The sequence below is a fragment of the Parus major genome, chromosome 19, assembly GCF_001522545.3.
Source record: "Parus major isolate Abel chromosome 19, Parus_major1.1, whole genome shotgun sequence".
Taxonomy (NCBI): domain Eukaryota; kingdom Metazoa; phylum Chordata; class Aves; order Passeriformes; family Paridae; genus Parus; species Parus major.
In genome coordinates this window covers 5241894-5259944 of record NC_031787.1, presented here as the reverse complement: position 1 = coordinate 5259944, position 18051 = coordinate 5241894, and the positions used below count along the sequence as shown (strand labels likewise).

General features: G+C 53.7%; 2 protein-coding genes across 7 annotated transcripts in view; one reads left to right on the top strand and one right to left on the bottom strand.

Moving 5' to 3' along the window:
• Positions 1-165: 165 nt before the first annotated feature.
• Positions 166-2266, bottom strand: SRR (serine racemase). 4 transcript variants are annotated; one of them, XM_015646379.2, is made up of 7 exons: positions 2081-2266; positions 1779-1914; positions 1487-1590; positions 1294-1413; positions 1129-1203; positions 703-912; positions 166-449 (listed from the first exon to the last, which is right to left on the bottom strand). In XM_015646379.2, the coding sequence occupies exons 1-7, from the start codon at positions 2243-2245 to the stop codon at positions 252-254; spliced, it is 1008 nt and encodes a 335-aa protein (XP_015501865.1). In that variant the 5' UTR covers positions 2246-2266; the 3' UTR covers positions 166-251. The 4 variants fall into 4 exon arrangements, with proteins under 4 accessions (XP_015501865.1, XP_015501864.1, XP_015501866.1 ...); XM_015646378.2 differs by having other exon boundaries at positions 1129-1413; XM_015646380.2 differs by lacking the exon at positions 1779-1914 and having other exon boundaries at positions 1294-1408.
• A 56-nt stretch (positions 2267-2322) lies between these two features.
• SMG6 (SMG6 nonsense mediated mRNA decay factor) overlaps positions 2323-18051 on the top strand; it is a 104566-nt gene continuing 88837 nt past the window's right edge. For all 3 annotated transcript variants that reach the window (XM_015646361.3, XM_015646360.3, XM_033518816.1), the window contains exons 1-8: positions 2323-2429; positions 3277-5023; positions 6821-7013; positions 7703-7813; positions 8515-8621; positions 9236-9314; positions 10021-10131; positions 10730-10942. In XM_015646361.3, coding sequence (XP_015501847.1) covers positions 2339-2429; positions 3277-5023; positions 6821-7013; positions 7703-7813; positions 8515-8621; positions 9236-9314; positions 10021-10131; positions 10730-10942 — 2652 coding nt within the window. In that variant the 5' untranslated portion in view covers positions 2323-2338. The remainder of the gene's footprint in view (positions 2430-3276; positions 5024-6820; positions 7014-7702; positions 7814-8514; positions 8622-9235; positions 9315-10020; positions 10132-10729; positions 10943-18051) is intronic.

The window sequence follows — 18051 nt, the reverse complement described above, 5'->3', positions numbered from 1 at the left end:
AGAAGAGCCAAGCAGCAGCTGGGGAGGGTGACTGAGTGCAGCTCTCTGGAGGCCTGGCCCAGAGCAAGGCAGCTGGGGAGGGGAGAACAGGCAGTGCTTTGTTTCCAGGCTCCCCACAGAGATCAATGCCAGCTTCCCTTGTCCTTCCACAAAAACTCACAAACGTTTGGGTTTGATCTGTTTTTAGTAGCGCACAAACCACCGCACAAATTCAGAGTGAGGTTTTCATTCCTTAAAACGCCCCTCCATCCTCATTCTGCTTTCCCAGAGAGGTCTGTGAGCCAGGTCAGGGATCTCAGGTCCACATTTCCCCCACACAGCACGATGCAAATGTTCTGCACGTCCCGGGGGACGGCCTGGAACTGCTCCGAGAGCACAGCCGCCAGTCCCACGCCTGCTGTTGGCTCAATCAGCAGCTTCATCCTTTCCCACACCAGCCACGTGGCTCGCTGTCAGGACAGGGCAGCAGCTGTCAGCCCAGCAGCCAGCACAGGCTGCTCCAGGGCATCCCTGCAGCACTCTGGGAAGGGAGGGCAGAGCTCCCAACAGCCTTTTCCAGCTGGAGACAGCGTGGGTGTCACAGCTGCAGTGGTGCACAGGGGCTCCTGCTGCTCTGGGAGTGCGTTGGGGTGAGAGCAGAGGGGCAGAGCAGGGATGGAGGCAGCTGTCTGCTGGCAGCTACCATGAGAAGGGAGCCTTTACCTTGATTTCTTCCTCTGAGACTGTCAGGACATCATCAACCAAATCCCTGATGATGGGCCACGTGTTGGGCCCGATGCTGGTTTTTACTGCGTCTGCAATGGTATCCCGCGGGTGGAGGTTGGGGGTCAGCTCCCCTCGGACCTTGGACTGGTAACAGTCATCCACATTGCTTGGCTCAGCAGCAAACACTTTCACATCTGGCCTCAAAGCCTGGGGAGAGCAGGAGGATCCGTTTGGGTGACACCAGTGTGTGTCTGTCCCCCATTTCTGTGTGCAGGGGGCTAAGCAGACCCTGCTGCTGCTGCCATGCAGACCCTAGGCACCCACAGATTTTCACTGCAGGGCCTTTCTAATGCTAAAAGCTGCTGCCTGCCTTGAGGGTCCTGCCCTTCCCACAGAGAGATTCCTGGATAAGCTCTTGCCTACCTTGATGGCAACTGCTATTCCTGCAACCATTCCTCCGCCTCCGACAGGAACCACCACTGCATTTACATAGGGTGCCTGTGTAGAAGGGAAGTGTGAGGGCTCCTGACACTTTGTGTCCCCTTTTTGCTGTGCCCCTGCAGGGGCTGGGCTGTGCATTGCCCTCACCTGCTCCAGCACCTCCAGGGCAATGGTGCCTTGCCCTGCGATCACCGCCGGCTCCTGGTTGGGGTGCACCAGGACTCCTCCTGTCTCCTGGACTACACTGGATGCTGTCTCGGCTCTGGACTAAGGGAAGGCACAGCAGTCACCTCTCACTCCGGCTGGGCAGTGTCCCTGGGCAGTCTCCCCCGTGCCTTACCTTGTCACTGGGGTCACACGGCACCAGAATGGCACCATAGGCACGGATGGCATCTTGCTTACACTGCGGGGCTGTCCGGGGCACCACGATGTAGGCAGGAATCCCTGTGGGATGAGAGAGGATGTAAATCCAACAGCCTGAAAGCCACAGCAGCCAGTTTGAACCGCAGGAGCAGGCACTGCCTTGTCTGCCAGCTCCTGCATGGGCTCAGGACAGGGATCTCCATCCTCTCCAGACGAGCCAGCTCTGCATTTCTCTCAGAGCTGGGTTTGAGGTCGGGGGTGCGGGTCACCTTCTGCCTGAGCAGCACAGGCGAGCGCCTGTCCGTGGTTTCCGCTGCTGTGTGTCACCACAGCGCGGGGCAGCTCCCGGCCCGTGCGCTCGCTGTGCTCAACCAGGCTCCGCACCGCGTTCAGGGCTCCGCGGATCTGCAAGGACAGCACAGGGCCCGGTGTCCCTCACAGCATTCGCTCAGTGCCGGGCAGCAGCCGTGCAGGGCGGCAGGAGCTGCTGGGGATCGGCGGAACGCGAGTTTCCCTCTTGCAAAAAGCGATCTTTGCCCCGGGGATTTGCAGCGCCGCCATCCCCGCGCACCTTGAAGGACCCGGTCCTCTGCAAGAGCTCGCATTTGAAGAGCAGCCTCCGGCCGGCCATGCGGTCCAGCCCGGCACAGGTGAGCAGCGGGGTGCGATGGATGCGGCCCCGCAGCCGCCGCTCCGCATCCCGCACCTCGTCCAGCCCCAGCGGCGGCGCGGCCATGTGCGCGGCCCCGTGCGCGCCTGCGCGCGGCAGCCGCGGCGGTTTGTCCCTACGCGGCCACCGTCGGCGCCGCCCGCCCCCGGCGTAGCCAAGATGGCGGATGGGCTGGAGCGCGTCCGCGTCTCGGCCGCTGAGCTGCGGGACATGGTGGCGGCGCAGGCCCGCGCGGCCGGCGGCGGGCGAGGTGAGGGGTGCCGGGGGCACTCGCGACCCTCTGCTGGGCCGTCCCTTCCTCGCAGCGGCCCGCGGCCGTGCACAGCCCCGCGGCCGCGCTGCCCGGCTACGCCTGGGGTAGGGCTTGGGGCAGAGCTGCCGGCACCGGCACGGGGCTGTCCGGGATGCGAGCGCACGGCCGGCGCCACACCGAGAACGGGGAGGCTGCGAGGCTTTGCCCCGGGATGGTCGGTGGCAGCCCCTCGGGGTCCTCCGGGCCCAGCCCCCGGTACCGGCGGAGGTTCGGGGCTGCGGCCGGTGCGCGGTACTGACGGGGAGGAAGTTTGGGGGACGCAGCGGGGAACAGCCCGGCTTTGCTGGGTCGTTTAACCGTGCGTGAGGCTCTATAACGACTTTCTGTGTAAATACAGTTAAAGGAGGAGGAGAGAAACGTTACCGGATTGTGAACAAGGGAGAAAGGCGTTTTTGGCTCCAAATGGTGTGGTGGGGATGGCAGCTCCTGCACCAACAGCAGCCAGGCGGCTGCTGCTGAACCCGTGGGGATACAGCTTTACTCTTGCTGCATGTGCTCAAGTCTGGAGTTGGGCTTTGCCTGCCCCTTGTTGGTGCTTTGAGGCAAAACCTGTTGCAGGATGGGATTTGTAAACGGCTCAGGCCAAGGATTTGATCAGCTGTGTTAGACTTTCTTGTTTTCTACTCTTATTCTGTGATTTCTCATAAATACTGATATAGATTTTCACACCTCTGTGGACCTGCCCTGGGGGTGGCAGGCTCTTTGCCTTGACTTGAATATTCATCATGGGATTTTTGGGTCTGTGTTCTCTGGGAATAACTTTATTCTGTCTGTTTTGTTCCAGAAAACATGAAGGAGGTGAAGGAGCCGAGGCATCGCAAAGACAACAGGCGCCCAGACCAGGAGATTTACAAGCCTGGCCTCTCCAGACTGAGGAGCAAACTTGTGTCACCAAAGCAAGAGGCCTCAGAGAAGGAAAGGAGCAGAGCTGAGGAGGACAAGGAGGAGAGTGCTGGGGACAAAGACTCTGTGGGAGTGGGAGCTCCAGCTGTGGAGGACTGGAACAAAAGCGATGGCCCCAAGCAGAATGGTCCTTCACAGGAAGAGACAGAGACCAAAGGCAGCCTGCAAAGCCAGGAAAACTCATCCAAGCAGCCTGTCGTGGATGAATGGTGTCCAAAAACCCCCAGGAGAACCAAGAAACCGGACCAGCAGATCTACCAGCCTGGGAAACGCCTGTACTCCACTGCTAAAGAGCCCTCCCTGCTGTCACCTGGAGAGGAAATCACTGGGAGGATGGAGCAGCTGAAAGTGGAGGGAGACGAAGAGACCGAGAAAGGCGCTGGTAGAGAAAGCAACAGGAAAATTAAATCAAGCAAGGAGGATAGAGAGGGGAACCAGGCAGGGGAAGCAGTGAAAGCTGCCAGGGGGGATAAAGGGAGACGAGCAGAGCGAGGTGACAGGGTGAGGAGGACGGGGGATGAGGTGCTGCCGGGGAAGCTGGGCTCCACCAAGCGCTATTCCCGCACGGACAAGCGGCGGAGCCGGTACCGCACCTGCAGCACCAGCTCAGCTGGGAGCAACAACAGCACAGATGGAGCCCTGCTCGTGGATGGGGTGGAGAGGAGGCAGGAGCGTGCCAGGGAAAGGGTACGTCCTAGGAAACAGCTCTCTGTGTCCTCCACTGACTCCTTGGACGACGACAGGATCGATGAGGCAGAGGTGTACGTCTCCAGCAGGAATTCGGACAGGAGAAGGCATTCGGAGCAGAGCCGAGCTTCCAGGAGTGAGAACGAATGGAGCAGCAATGGCAGGGAAGTCAAGGGACCCTTTCGAGTCAAATTTGTCAGTAGGACCATGAACAGGGATGTCAGCCTGGCAGATACAGATAAAAAAAAGTCCCTGAAAGACTTAGAGGTTTCAGAGGCGAGGAGCCAGAGCAGGGAGCCCCAAGGGAAGGGCCGTGGGATTCTGTTCCTGCCTGCCAACACGGACCTCTCTGCCAGCTCAGTGGGTGTCCCTGAAGCCGCTCACCCTGGCCCCAGGCTCCTGCTGGGTGGGGCTGGCAGCAAAGGCCCCCGGAGCCGGGGCCGAGGTGGCACTGCCCGCCGGCTGTGGGACCCAAACAACCCGGACCAAAAACCTGCCCTCAAGAGCCAGACTGCTCAGCTTCACTTCCTAGACACGGATGATGAAGTGAGCCCCACCTCCTGGGGGGAAGCCCGCCAGGCCCAGCCCTCCTACTATAAATTCCAAAACTCTGACAACCCCTATTATTACCCTCGTGCCTCTGGGCAAGGCCCCCAGTATCCCTATGGTGGATACTCCCTGCAGTATCCTATGGGTCCAACCAATGGGGTGTACCCAGGAGCCTATTACCCCGGCTACCCTGGCCAGGCAGGGCAGTACCTGTGTGGCCCACTCTCTCCCACTCCTCTGAGCCCCGAGATGGAGCAGCAGATGAGGAACATGCAGCAGCAGGAGCTCAGCAAACTCCTGCGTGAGGCTGGCAACCAGGAGCAGCAGCTCAGCAACCTCCTGTCCAGAGACCGCATCAGCCCGGAGGGGCTGGAGAAGATGGCCCAGCTGAGGTTCGTGGGTGGGCTCTAGATGGGGAGTGAGTCATTTCCAGGGTGAAATACAGCAGAATGGTGTCTCCTTGGGGATGTCCATGTCTCAGTGGTTGGGAGATGTGACACTGGGTTGCCGGTTTTTGGTGTGCTGGGTCTGTTTGCAGTGTGCCAGTGGTGTGTGGGTGGTGGGAGGAAGCTGTGGGTGAGGATGGATGTCATTTCCCTGGGCTGGGAGCTAAGGTGTGGCTTCTTGTGCTCAGTGAATGCCTTGCAGGGATGCAGAGGAGCAAGACAAACACCTGTTGCAGATTTTTGCCTCTTCTGGCTCTTGCTGGAGCTGATGTTTCTCCGTTCCAGTGCTCTCAGTGTTTGTTGTCAGACTTCTGCTTTCTTACCTGTCCTTAGTGTGTGCTCAGGAAGCATTCTGTGTGTTCCTGGGGCTGTTGGTAGCAGTCCCTTTCCAGGGTAGTTTTGCTCTTGATGCCACTCAGCGTGGTGACACTCCAGGAGTAGCCTGGTGTTGCCAGTCTGCCAGGAGAGAAGTTGCTCTGGGGGATGGTTAACATGGCTGTGACAAGTTTCTGCTTGGCATCTTTCACGTTTATCTGTGACCTCTGTGTCTGCAGGCCTTCTCTGGAGGCTGATTTTCAGAGCTGACTGGCAGCAAATCCAGCAAGTGAGCTAATTTCAGGACTTGTTCTGTGTTTTGGGCACCTGCTCTGTAGAGCACGTGCTGGGATGTGTCTGTGATTGAAGCAGCACTAGAGGTTTCAGGTCTTCCTTGAGGTGCTGAAGTCACCCAGAGCTGTTGTGTGGAGGGAGAGGAAACACTGTGGAGTGCTGCTGTTGCCTGTGGAAGCCCATCCTGCCCTGGAAATGTGGGCACAGTTGACCCTGTCCTTGCTGGCAGTGTCCCTTGTGTCCAAGTGCCTGCTGCCAGCTGTGTGGGGACCCCTACCTGACATCCATCTGCAGAAATGTCCATTTCCTTTGTTGTTTGTGCTGTCCAGGTGTGTGTGCAGGGTCTGGGGACTGTGTGGGGCCAGGCAGCCCATCCTGGCTCTGTGCAGGAACCCACCAGCATCCTTCTCTTACCCTGTCAGGCTCTTCCAGGCTTCCAGCTTCACTCCAAGCTTTACCATCCACACTCTCCTACTGTTTCTGTAGGACTTGAAAGATAATAAGGAATAAGGCAGGAACAGCTGAGGATCCCCTTTGCCATCAATTTGTTCCACGTGTTTCAGAGCTGTTCCTAGCCTGCAGCTATTTTATTAAATTTGGGGGAGGAATTGTGCTCCAGCATCCAGGCAGGGCTGTAGGCAGCTGACAAGGGGAATGTGATTTCTGGGACTCACAGGCTTTATTTCCATTGCTCCCAACTCATTCATTTTTGAAGAAGCAGGGTCTGTGTCTCTTCTGTGTATTTTGGTTGGATGGAAGAGGTGGGGGAGGATCATTTTAATGGCAAGATCTCTGTTGCCCTGTGCTTCTTTGCATTCTGGTTCCTGGCCCAGACCTTGTGCTCAGAAGCAGCAGAGCCTGGCAGCGTGTGTGTTCCCTGTGTTGGATCAGGGGACACATGTGCCTTGCTCTTTGCCAAGCCTTGATCATTCAGATTCACCTGTACAAGGGAGATGCTCCTTTTGGATTTCCCCTGTTGGAGCAGGGGGGTGTTGGATTGCAGCAGCTCCCTGGGGGATGTGTGTGGATGCTGCTGGCAGCTGGATGTGAGCAGCAGGTGGTTCAGCACGTGTTCCCTGTGTTCCTGGGCAGTTGCTGTTGCATTGACCCCTCCCTGACTGTGTTTTGCTGTAGGGTTGAGATGCTGCAGCTCTATGAACGCTGCATCCTGATGGATATCGAGTTCTCTGACACCCAGAACGTGGACCAGTTGCTGTGGAAAAATGCTTTTTATCAGGTGATTGAGAAATTCCGGCAGCTCCTCAAGGACCCTCAGGGGGAAAATGCCCAAGAAATTCGGAACAAACTGCTCTTGCTTCTGGATGAGGTAAGAAGAGAGAAATATCCCCAGATTCCACTAAACTTTTGGGTGGGATTGACTGGTTTTTAGAAGGGGATTGTGTTATGGGGCAGCTGGTCATCTTTATCTTATTCAGGTCTCCGTGTGCCTTAGGTCATCCTTATGCAGAGGGAATACTCAGACACATTATGGTTAAGTGGGGCAGGTGTAGACATCTGTTACAATTTAAACCAGGTTTGTTTTGGTGTGTTTGTCTTAATTGGAAATTGATTTAAACTAAAATGAAACGAATGCCCTGAAGTGGAGCTAAACAGAAGCATTCCTGGAGGTGTTTGTGCCAACTTCACCAAATTTACTTGGAAGTCATTGTATAAAACTGCAGCTCAGTTTAGTCTTTGTACCAGGTAGGCTGACAGACCTGAGAAGATACCTTCTAAAGAATTAGGGTGAGAAAAGGAACTGCTGGAGGCCTTTAGTCCACCCTCCTCCTTAAACCAGGACTTGTTAAGCACTAAATCAAGTTATTTTGTGTAGCTCAGTCTTAAAAACCTCTGAGGCTGGAGGTCCTCCAACATCCTTGTTGTGTTCTGGAGAGAAACAGCCCAAACCTCAGAGAGATGGAGCTCCTTTCTTGCACATGGCAGAGCTAGTGTGGTGATTTTGTGCTTTCATTAGAAGGATCATAACATCCAAGTCTGTGTGTGTGTGTTTTGCAGGGCTCTTCTTTTTTTGACGGCCTCCTCCAGAAGCTGCAGGTGTCCTACCAATTCAAGCTCGAGGACTACATGGATGGGATGGCCATCCGCAGTAAACCTCTCAGGAAAATGGTAGGTTGGCCTCCTCCTGGAGACTTCTCATCCTGGTGATCCTGTGCAAGGTGCTGCACTCAGTGTGCTGCCCTGGCCAAGGGGCAGGCAGCTGTACTTCAGACAGAGCCACTTTGTTTGCAGGGAATCTTTCTCAGCTGCTGGAGAACTCTGCACTCTGGTGCAGTAACATTTCTTAGCTTCCTTTGCAAAGAGCTTGATTTGTACCAGCTCTGTAGGCAGAGCTAATAAAGGAAAGAAGTGTCCAAAGGCACTTTCCTGAGTTATTGAACGTGTCTTTTTTCTGCCTGTGGAATCCAGAATAATGAGGGAAAGCTGGCAGTCGTGCTGCCATGACATGTTGCCCTGAGCTGTGAGTGCAGGTGCAAGGGACAGCTGGGAAGGGATATTTTAGTCCAGCTCCATTCCCAGAGAGATGTGTTTATTTAACAGCTGTCCTCAAATTGGTCATGGACTGAACAAACCCCCCTTCTGGAGAGAGATGGGATATTGTGTCAGAGAGGAGGTGTTCTGGGGATTGGCTTGCCCTTACAAATGCTGAACCCGTGCAATGGAGCCTTGTCATTTCATTCTGCTGCCCTTCTGTGAGACCTTCAGTGTGTCCTGACCTCCTCTTGGCTCTGTACACCCCCTGTGGGCTCGCTGGGTCTGCAGGTGAGCCAGGGCTGTGTCTCAGGTGGTCCATGGCTGCTCTTTTGCAGGTGAAGTACGCCCTGATCAGTGCCCAGAGGTGCATGATCTGCCTGGGGGACATCTGCCGCTACAGGGAACAGGCGAACGACACGGCGAACTACGGCAAAGCCCGCAGGTAGGCACTCAGCTGCTGTGTGCCTCCAGCACAGCTTTGCCTCTGCATACCAGGGATGGATGGCATTTCATCCCTGAACTTGCCTCTAGCCAAAGAAATCTTTCTCCTCCTTTTTAAAGCCTTTCCCCATCTCTGTTGTATTGCAGTCTGGTAAAGCTGAAAGGTGTAGCTGAGTTTTGCTGTTCCAGAGAGCCAGCTCCCAGATCCAGTCATCCTCCATCTAGAAGTGGAGGTGGTGGAAGTTGTGCTGATCCTGCAGCAGGGTTTAGACCACTGAGCCTGGCAGAATTGCTCTTGTATTTTCTGGTGGTTTTGCATCTGTATGCTCTCACTGCATCAGAATTTAGCAGCACTTGTTGCTCCCTGCTTATCTGTGGGGTGAGCCAGGTGTGTTTCCTTCTGCAGCTGGATCTGCCCTCTCTTGCCCAGTGCCCCAGCCTTCCCCAGGATGGGCACAGCTCACTGTGCTCGCTCCTGCAGGCAGAGGGCACTTGTGGGAAGGGCCAGTTCCCTGCAGAAATGCCAATTCCAGGGGGAGTTCTACATCCTTGAGGACAGGGAAGGCAGCATGATGTCCTTTCAGTAACCCTTTCTCTGTTTTTACTCTTCTCCAGCTGGTACCTGAAGGCTCAGCAAATTGCTCCCAAAAACGGCCGCCCCTACAACCAGCTGGCACTTCTGGCCATCTACACGGTAAGATGCTCCTCGTGCAAGGATTTGCAAGGACTGGGAGAGCCTCTGGGACAGCTGGGAGATTCCATCTGGTGGAGAAAGGCATTATTTAGGGCAGTGCTCAGATGGTTTGGGTTTTTTCTTAAAAGAAAAAAAAAAAAGCCGATGGCAGGAAGTGCTGTGTGGATTCCAGCTGCTGTGGCTTCAGGCTGCTTTGTCAGATACACGCTACTCCCTCAGGGATTTTGGGGGCTGTTTTGTGGGCTGCTGGAAGTGTAATTGTTTTAAGTTGAAAACACAGCCCACTTTTTGCCTGAGATTTTTGTGCTCAGAGCCATCTGTTTGCTATCTTATCACTGAACCTGTGGGCATTGGTCTAAGCAACATCCACACGTGACTTCCCCGGGTTTCAGTTGTGCTGGCTGCTCCAGCCATGCAGGAAAACTGACTCCAGGGAAGATGTGGCAGCAGATAATGGAAGCATCATGCTGGGGCACAGAGGCTGACAGGGATCTGCCAGTTCCCAACACTGGAAGATGGTGGTTTAAAGTAGAGCAGTTCAGAAGCACTTTTCCTTCGTGGCTGGGAAGGGCCTTTCTCACTGTGTCTGTCTGCTCCAGACAGTATTGAGGGAGAGGGAAGGGGAAGCACATGGGAACCTGGCTTTGAATGCCCCAGGAGTGGCAGCTCTGAGCCACTTGGTATTTTTTTGTTGTGTTTTTTGCAGAGGAGGAAGCTGGATGCTGTGTACTACTACATGCGCAGCCTGGCTGCCAGCAACCCCATCCTCACTGCCAAGGAGAGCCTCATGAGTCTGTTTGAGGAGACAAAACGCAAGGTGAGTCTTGGAGCTGGGCTCTGGGATGCTGAACGTGCCTGTGCTACCTGTCCTGTGCTGGAGAGCACGGAGAGAATGGTGGCTTTTGGACTTGGAGATACTCCTTACCTACTTCTAAGAAATTTCATGAGAGAGGCAGCCTTCAGAGTGATGGTTTTGGGGTGGTTTGGGCAGCTGAATCCGTTGTTTCTGGGTCACAAACTGATTTAGCTGAGCTCAGCAGGGGCTGGCAGTTGCTGTGGTTTGCAACATGGCCTTGGGCTTAGCACAGTCACTGCTTTATTCCACGGGTGCCCCACACTTGTGGGGATGGATAAGGGAGGCTGCAGAGCCTTTGTGCCCCAGGGAGTCACCCCAAGTACAGCACATGGGCTGCCTCACGCTCCTGGGACTGGACACAGCTTTTCCTGTCCTGGGGTAGCTGGAGTTGAAAGCTGCTCACCTGTGCTGTCCTGTAGTCAGAACCAAATCCTGGCCCTGTCCATGAGTTCATGTGGTTGTGAAGCAGGGGAAAGGGCTGATTTTTCTGTGTATATGAAATGATGCGCTCTCCTGACCCTCGATCCCTGGGTGATCTGAACGTGTCCTGTGTGCCCAGTCTGAGCAGATGGAGCAGAGGAAACGTCAGGTGCTGGATGTGAGCCCCAACCGCCGGGGCAAGGGCAAGAAATCCACCCTACGACAAGTGGGAGATGATGCCACCAGGCTGGAGATCTGGATCCATCCCTCCCACCCCCGCTCCTGCCAGGGCCACGAGTCCGGCCGGGATTCCGAGCAGGACAACGGGCTTGGGAACCTCAGCCCCAGCGACGTGAGTACTGCAGGAGCCGGCGCTTGGCTTCGCTCTCATGTGTTTGGAATGCAGTGGAATGACACTGGATCTGTTTTGCTTTCCTGTTGCTAAATTTTCCAGTGTTTTGGCTTTCCCTGTGGGAGCTGTGCCTGGGTCAGGCTGAGGAGCTGGTGACCTCGTGCCTCTCGTGTTTAAGGCATGTTGTTACCATCCCTTTCTTGGCAGCGTGCGCTGGCGTGGCTGATGTGGAACAGGAGAGAGGCACAAACAGAAGATGCTGTAAAATGTTTCTGCTCTGAGGGCTCTAACTTGGGTGAGGTTCCCAGTGGGAAATGAGGTCAGGTGCTGGAGACCAGGGTTAACAGTGACCCTGGCAGTTCTGAGGCTTGTTCTGGAAGTGTGTCACTTGTCCCACTGCCAGATGATTGGAGGTTTGCACTGGGAATGTGAAAACTGTGGTTTCAATTTCCAATGTAGGTGTTACATTTGCATAACTTGCTCTGCTGAGAGACCAGACCAGCACCTTTCTGTTGCAAGAATTAAAAATGCAGTTAACTGGTGGTGTCTCCTGTGAGCATGTCCAGCTGTACCTTGCAGGAGGAGCACGGGTGAACTGTTTGTCAGGCCCAGGAATGCAGGCAGAGGCAGTGGTGGTTGGGAGCTCATCCTCCAGGAATCTTTGCACTGCTCTGGCACATTTGACTTGCAAGAGAACTTGCCAGGGAGCTCTGGGCTGCCTGTCCTAAAATGGCTGTTAAGGATGGGAGTTTAGGAGGACTGGGAAAACCTTCCCTGCACACTGTGGGGCCCAAAGCTTCTCAGATTTGTGCTTTTGTAATGAGTTTGTGACTTCAGCTGGGTGGAACTGGGGTGAAGTCTTGGGGCTTTGAAAGATAAGCTCTGGCACGTTGCTGCAACATTTTTCAGATGTTCCTGCCCTTGGTTGTTTTCCCTCTCCTCAGCTTTTCTTCTGGCGACTTTTGCTTCCTCAGCATCATTAAAAGGAAAGTGCCAAGCTTTAGTTTCTCTATCTATTGGTGAAGCTGCTTGGTGTGAGATGCTGTCAGTGTTTTTGGGGCACTGGTGGGGGTTTCTCCTTTGAGGTGCTGTCACAGGAGGCAGTGTAGCAGCTGGCAAAGTGGGAGGCAGGGATGTGTTTGTAGTGCAGCACTTTGTGCTGGAGCTTCTCCTTGCTCTGTTCAGTGGGGTCTGTGCTCTCTGAAGTGCAGCTTGCTGTGCACTGTCTGTACACACTGATCCTTTCCATTAGTCTTGATTTCCTTCTGTTTGAAACATTGGCTCCTGAAAAGTACGAGCTTTCTGATCATGGAGAAGCCACACCAGAAATAGAATGGCAAAAGGGAGCTGAGGGCCTGGGTTTGGGCACTGTTGGTTTTGGCAGCCAAGATATTTATTCTCAGGCTGCCTGTGCCTGCTGTGGGGCAGCACTTGAGTTGGCAGAGCTGCTTATGGGGCCATGTCACCCCAAATAACCACGTGGAAAGGAAACCTTTCATCTGTGCCAAGGCTCCTGAGCTGTGAAGCCGTGGGCTGGATAAAGACAGCAGCTCTTCGGGAAGCTCTGGCCTCCTGCCTCACTGAAGCTGTAGCCTCTTAGTCTGTTCCTCGCAGCATCCTCGTGTGTTTTGGAGCTGCTGGGCTGCAGAGGAGTGGAGCAGCGCTGGGTTGCCACGGTGTGGCAGTGTTTGTCCTCGGAAGGGCCGTGCCTGGCCGGGACAGGAGCAGCAGCAGCACCTCTGCCCCACATCCCCGGCCGGCAGGAAGGGAACAGCTCTGCTCCCAGGGGACGTGTGCCAGCCTTTGTGTGTCATTTTGGGGAAATGGGGATAAATGTGTCATTGCCTCCCCAGCCCCTTCCTCGCCAGCTTCAGCCCTTGAAAGGACAGAGGCAGGCTGTGTCTGTGTTGGCTGTGTTCTGCAGGTAGCAGAGGCATCAGCCTTATGGCAGCTGTTTCTGGGCCAGAGAGGGGATTTTGCAGGGCAGAATGGGTAAGTTCAGATGCCAGCAGCAGATACAACACTGCAAGCAGAGATATAACAGCTCTGGATGCATTCTGTGGGCAGGGTGTGAGGGAGAGGCTGCTTGCACCCTTCAGCCAGAGGGGGTTGTTTCAAACCCAGCCACAGGTAGTTTGACTGTGGGGGTGCTGGCTGTTCTACAGGTGGCAAGAAATCGATTTGGGATGTCTTCTGTCCTCAGCAGTTGCTCTCTTCACTGTGCAGGTGGTGAGGTGCCAGTCCAGTGATGTGCCACACTTTGCTGGGAAGTGCTGCACAGTTGCTCTCTCAGGACCTGCTGGTGTGTGTGCTGCCTCTGTCAGCAGATGCTTACACATCTCTACTCAGTACTCACTTCATCTTCCCTTATTCAGCTCTATACAACCCCAAATTGCTTTATTTCAGGGTCAGAAGCCCACAGCCTGGAGTTCGCAATGTGGGATGGCGAGAGTGAAAAGGGCAGCTCAAATCACAGCCATTGCTGAGATGAGGGAAGCGTGTGGGGCTGGCAGTTTGCCTTGCACTGTGCTTTTAGGTAGAGGCTTGGCAGAGCTGCCTGTTTCACAGTTTGATCAATTCCCTTTTCTAGGAAGATGCAGAACTGGAAGAACACACCACCTGTGCACACCAAGGCCTGTAAATCTGTTTGGCCCCTTCCCCTGTCACTGGATTTGGCACTGCTGGCACATAGAACAAGTTTCAGCACAAGATGAGGAGGTGGTTGAGTTGCAGCCTGGCTGTTTTGTGCTCAGGGTTTTGGCTGTTTTGGCCACAGCCTTTTGGGGTTTCATTCTGTGAACGGCTGCTCTCTGTGGTCTCTTGTACGTTACACGTTTCTGGGTGTGCAGGGCAGGAGGGCCCAGGCTGACCCCTCACCTGGCAGTATCTGGTCACTTGGTGTGCAATTCCAGTGAGAAATGCTAAAAAAGGAGGCTGAGCAAGCGAGCAGTTGTGTTGGAGAGCTGAAGAGCTGAGCCTCTGCCATTTCTTCTCTGCCACTGGTTTCATTTGCCATGGGTCTGTATTCATCATAAATCTGATAGTACCGTAAGCAGTTTGCTCTGCAGGCTGTGAATTGGTAAAGTAAACAGGGCAAACGGGCTGTCAGTCTCTTGAGAAAGTGCTAATATTACACTGAGTTTGAGATTTTAATCACTCCTGTCAGGAAATGCTGAGTTAAGGTTCTCACAATTGCTGCTGCCTGCTGCCTGTGCTCTGCAGTAGACACTTCCTTGTGTTAGCACGCAGCATGCAGGCACTAATAAAGATTGCTGCAGCTAAGATTAGGGAAGAGAGGTTTTCCCTTGGCAGGCCAGTAATTGAATAATACTTCTCTCCAGATGTCTGAATACTTCATCATCATTAAAGAATTAAGTCTCTTAGCCTCTTTGTGAGAGGTCAGTCTTGAAGGACCATCAAAAGTTTGGTAGGGCCACCAGCAAAGCTCTTGGGAAAGCAAAGGCCAGAGTCCTGATCTGCTGTCACAGCCCTGTGCATCAACTGCAGGAACATTCCTGATTTCCTCCAGCCTGCTGGTCAGGGGTATAGGTTTTGGATTTGCCTGGTGCTGGGTGCCCATGGAGCAATGTCCCTTTGCAGTGGCAGAGAAATTGGGGTGGATTTATCAGCTCTGGAATTCAGAGCAGGTTTTAACTTCCATTTCTTTACCCAGACTTTCATCTCATCAGCAGGGAGTGTGAAACACTGCACCAAGGTTTTCACGAGTGAGCAGTAAATACCACCATGAGGCAATTTTGGGAATGCCTGTGCATCCAGGAGCGTGGGCAGGACCTTAGGGCTGCCCAAGCTGCTTCCTCAACAGAGGCCATGTGTCCTTAGTGAAGAGGGTACCTGTCCCAGTCAGCTTCTGCATGTTTCACATACGGTTTTCCTTGGTGGTGTTTGTTGTTCCTGCTCTGGGCACTTGTTCCTCTTGGGCAGCAGCCACCTGGGTGACTGGGCTGGCTCCTTCTCCTGCCTGGTTTCAATCCAGTTTTTCATCTGGTGGAGCTTGGGCTTTGCATCTGGAGGGATAAAAACTCATTTTAGTCTGGTAGCAGTTGTGGTGGGAGTTTCTTGGCCATTCTGCTCCTTTAGCTTGTCCTTTGCTTGGAGCAGTCAGACACAGGACCAGAAGTCACCTGTGTTCAGAGTCAGGGTTGCCTGGATGTCACTGCCTCTGCTCCCTGGGAGTGTCTGGTTTGTTCAGAGGCTGTTGTGGTGTGAGCTGTGTGTCTCTGAGCATGGCCAAACTTTGCTCATGCAAATATGCCCCAGAGACAGCCCTGTTTCTGAGAGCTTCTCTCTCCACTCTCAGCTCTTCTCCTCACCTTGTTACTCTGTTCCATTACACATGACTAGAGGTAAGTGACAGGCAGAAGTGGAAATGATGTATTGCTGTAATGATGGTTGTTCTTCCATACAGATGCACGGAGAAGAGGCTGCTTGGGGAACTCATTATTTTTGGTGCATCCCTGCCAGGCTGGTGGGAGCATTTCTCCTCACTGCCAGCATGGTTGGGTGGTTTCACTCTGGACAGTTAAAGATTGATCTTTTCTTTGTGGACTCCTATGAATAATCTTTGCAGGATGAAGTACAGGACTCCTACAGGGCTCTCTTATTTGATCCTTCCATGGTGTCAGGTGGGCAAAGCCCTCAGAATGGTCCATTTTAGGAGGCTGTGAGCTGGAAAATCAGCCCAGGCAGCTGGGGCTGTGCCTGTGGTTTAGATGGGCAGGGTGAAAACACAGACTTGCTGCCATCCCCCCACTGCTAGGGCATGGCTCCCCAAAAAGGCTGCACATGATGTCCTGGGCTGACTCTTGCATGCTTTTAGGATTTTTTTAACCCAAAACTAGATGCCAGTGCAGAGAGTGGAGGGAATGGAACCCACTAGCCCAGCAGTGCCTGGACATGCCATGTGTGCTGCTGCTGGAGCTGTTCCCACACCAGAGCAGTGCTGTAGGTGTATCCCCAAAGGGAGGGAGTTTCCTCTCGGGTTTTTCTCATGGAAGTAGCCAGTGGGATACACTCACAAGCTCTTAGAATGTCAGCACCTTGTCACAGGAGGATGGCTTGTGTCAGGAAGTTTGTCCCCTCTATGGTTAGATGCTCTCTAGTACTGGATGTGATCCTGTCTGTGGTGTGCTGTGTTCTGGGCTGTCCTTGCTGTCAGGGGATGGCAGTGCTTCCCCCAGCCTGCTCCTGATGCACACCTCTGCAGAGCTGCCAGCCCCTGCTGAGCCTCCCCTGCAGCACAGCAAGAGGCAGAGATGCTCTCTGGGCTGGGAATGCCAGGCACCAGCAGCCAGCTAAGGGCTGCCTTCCCTCATTTCTGGCCTTTATCCACCGCCCACATGAGAGAACATTAAGAGCTGTTGCATCCTTAATCTCCGTGCCCACAGCGAGACTTCAGAGAGTGAAGTGTGGAGTTCCCTCTGTCCTGCCCTCATTTTCCTCACCCCCACAAGCTTGCAGGAAGCTGTTGGGTTTGGTTACTCATTCATGGAGGTCAGGACTAGGTCTGGGGGTTTTTTTTTCTTCCCTTTGTGTTTAGGAAACAGTTTACAAACTGTTTTGAGCACAGGGGAGCTGGTGGAATGTGAAAGAGGCTTGTCAGCCTCTTTACTGCTGGACTTGCATTAATTGTCTGCCCTGCCTCCTTTTCTGTAGTCTCTTTCTTGGTTGGCAGCATGAGTATTTGAGTGCTTTCCCCTGCCTGCAACCTTTTTGCCTCCTGATATGAACTCAGCCACCAAGCCACCTTGGGGCTTTATTTTTACTCGAGCCGTTTTGGTTCATGTGGGGAGGTTGGTTTTTTTCCCTCAGCAGTGAGAAGAGTTCTCTGCAGAGGAAGTAAAAGAGTGCCAGGCTGCAGTTGAAACTGGTTAAACACCAAAACCACGCTCCTGGTCTCGCTGGGTTTGAGACGTGACACTCAGCCATGCAGCTCAGCACTGGCTTTTTTTTGCCTGCCAGTTGTGCACCATCCCTGCTTGCACTTCATTTTTTAATAAATTGTGTTTTCACATTGACTTGCTGATAAAAACCTTCTCAGCTGCAATTCCTGTGTTAGCAATCCAACCAGAAAATGCTGTTCCAGTTTGCCTGGGCTTGTGATGTTCCATGGATGCTCAGTGCTGCTCCACCAGAGCCCGATTCAGCCTGTGCACTCATGTCATGTAGAACCCAAATGATGCTTTCCAACACAACTTGACCTTTTGTCCCTACCCAGAAAGTAAAGACTGAGTTATTTGTAACAGTTTCCAGAAGCTGATGTTTATATTCCTCCCCCCCGCCACCTTCTTCTTTTTAGTGGTTTTATTTAACTGTGAAGAACAAGGCAGGGACTGATGTTGCCCGAATGGGAGAGACCCTGGCATGTTCTCCTCCTGGCAGCAGGCATCTGGTGCTAATGTGTGTGGTGGATCAGAGGTGGGAGCCTACAAGGACATCAATGATTTGTGCCTTTGTGAGGGGCTCTGCTCTATCCCCGTGCTCACAGAGGCTGCGGTGAGGGGAGAGAGGCTTTGTGTTCCAACAAGCTTCTCATACCCCAAAACCAAGTACAATCATCCAGAAACCGCCTTTCCCTGTCAGTCACTCTTCCCTCATTTCCTCTCCTGCTGGTGCTGATCAGGCAGGGATTTGTGTGTAACCAAACCCCCTCCTGCTGCTGCACACAAGGCCTTTCTCAGAGCAGTGGGTTTGATGATCCTGGTGCTGCACAGTGGTGTTGGGAGGGAGAGTTTGCACTTGAGATGAGAACGCTGCCAGAATTGGCAGTACTGGTAAAGGAAGTAAAATATCTTAATAGCAGGGTTGGGAGATTTCCCAGAGCAGGGTGAAGGCTGTAGACACTGATTTCTCTTGAGATCTTTTTTTTTTGTTGTTAGTCTAACCTTGATCTTTGTCTGAAGTTGGCCCAGGCCAATGTTTCCTGCTGTCTGTTGTAGACTTTTTGAGATTGGCACCTTGTATCCCACAGCCAAACCTCTTAATTCTGCCATGTGGAGTGTTTATTCCTCTTCAGTGTTGAATGAGCCATTTCCAGACAGGCTTTGTATCCACTGTGGAGGTGGGTACTAGGAAAGAAACTTCCTTCCGAA

What these genes read in the sequence shown, in the direction of transcription:
- SRR (XM_015646378.2), bottom strand. Translation starts at nt 2,245, where the DNA reads ATGGCCGCGCCGCCGCTGGGGCTGGACGAGGTGCGGGATGCGGAGCGG. An exon ending in CGTGTGACCCCAGTGACAAG is followed by an intron (nt 1,414 to 1,486) that starts GTAAGGCACGGG and finishes GCCTTCCCTTAG; the next exon opens with TCCAGAGCCGAGACAGCATC. An exon ending in TCTCAGAGGAAGAAATCAAG is followed by an intron (nt 450 to 702) that starts GTAAAGGCTCCC and finishes CTGTCCTGACAG; the next exon opens with CGAGCCACGTGGCTGGTGTG.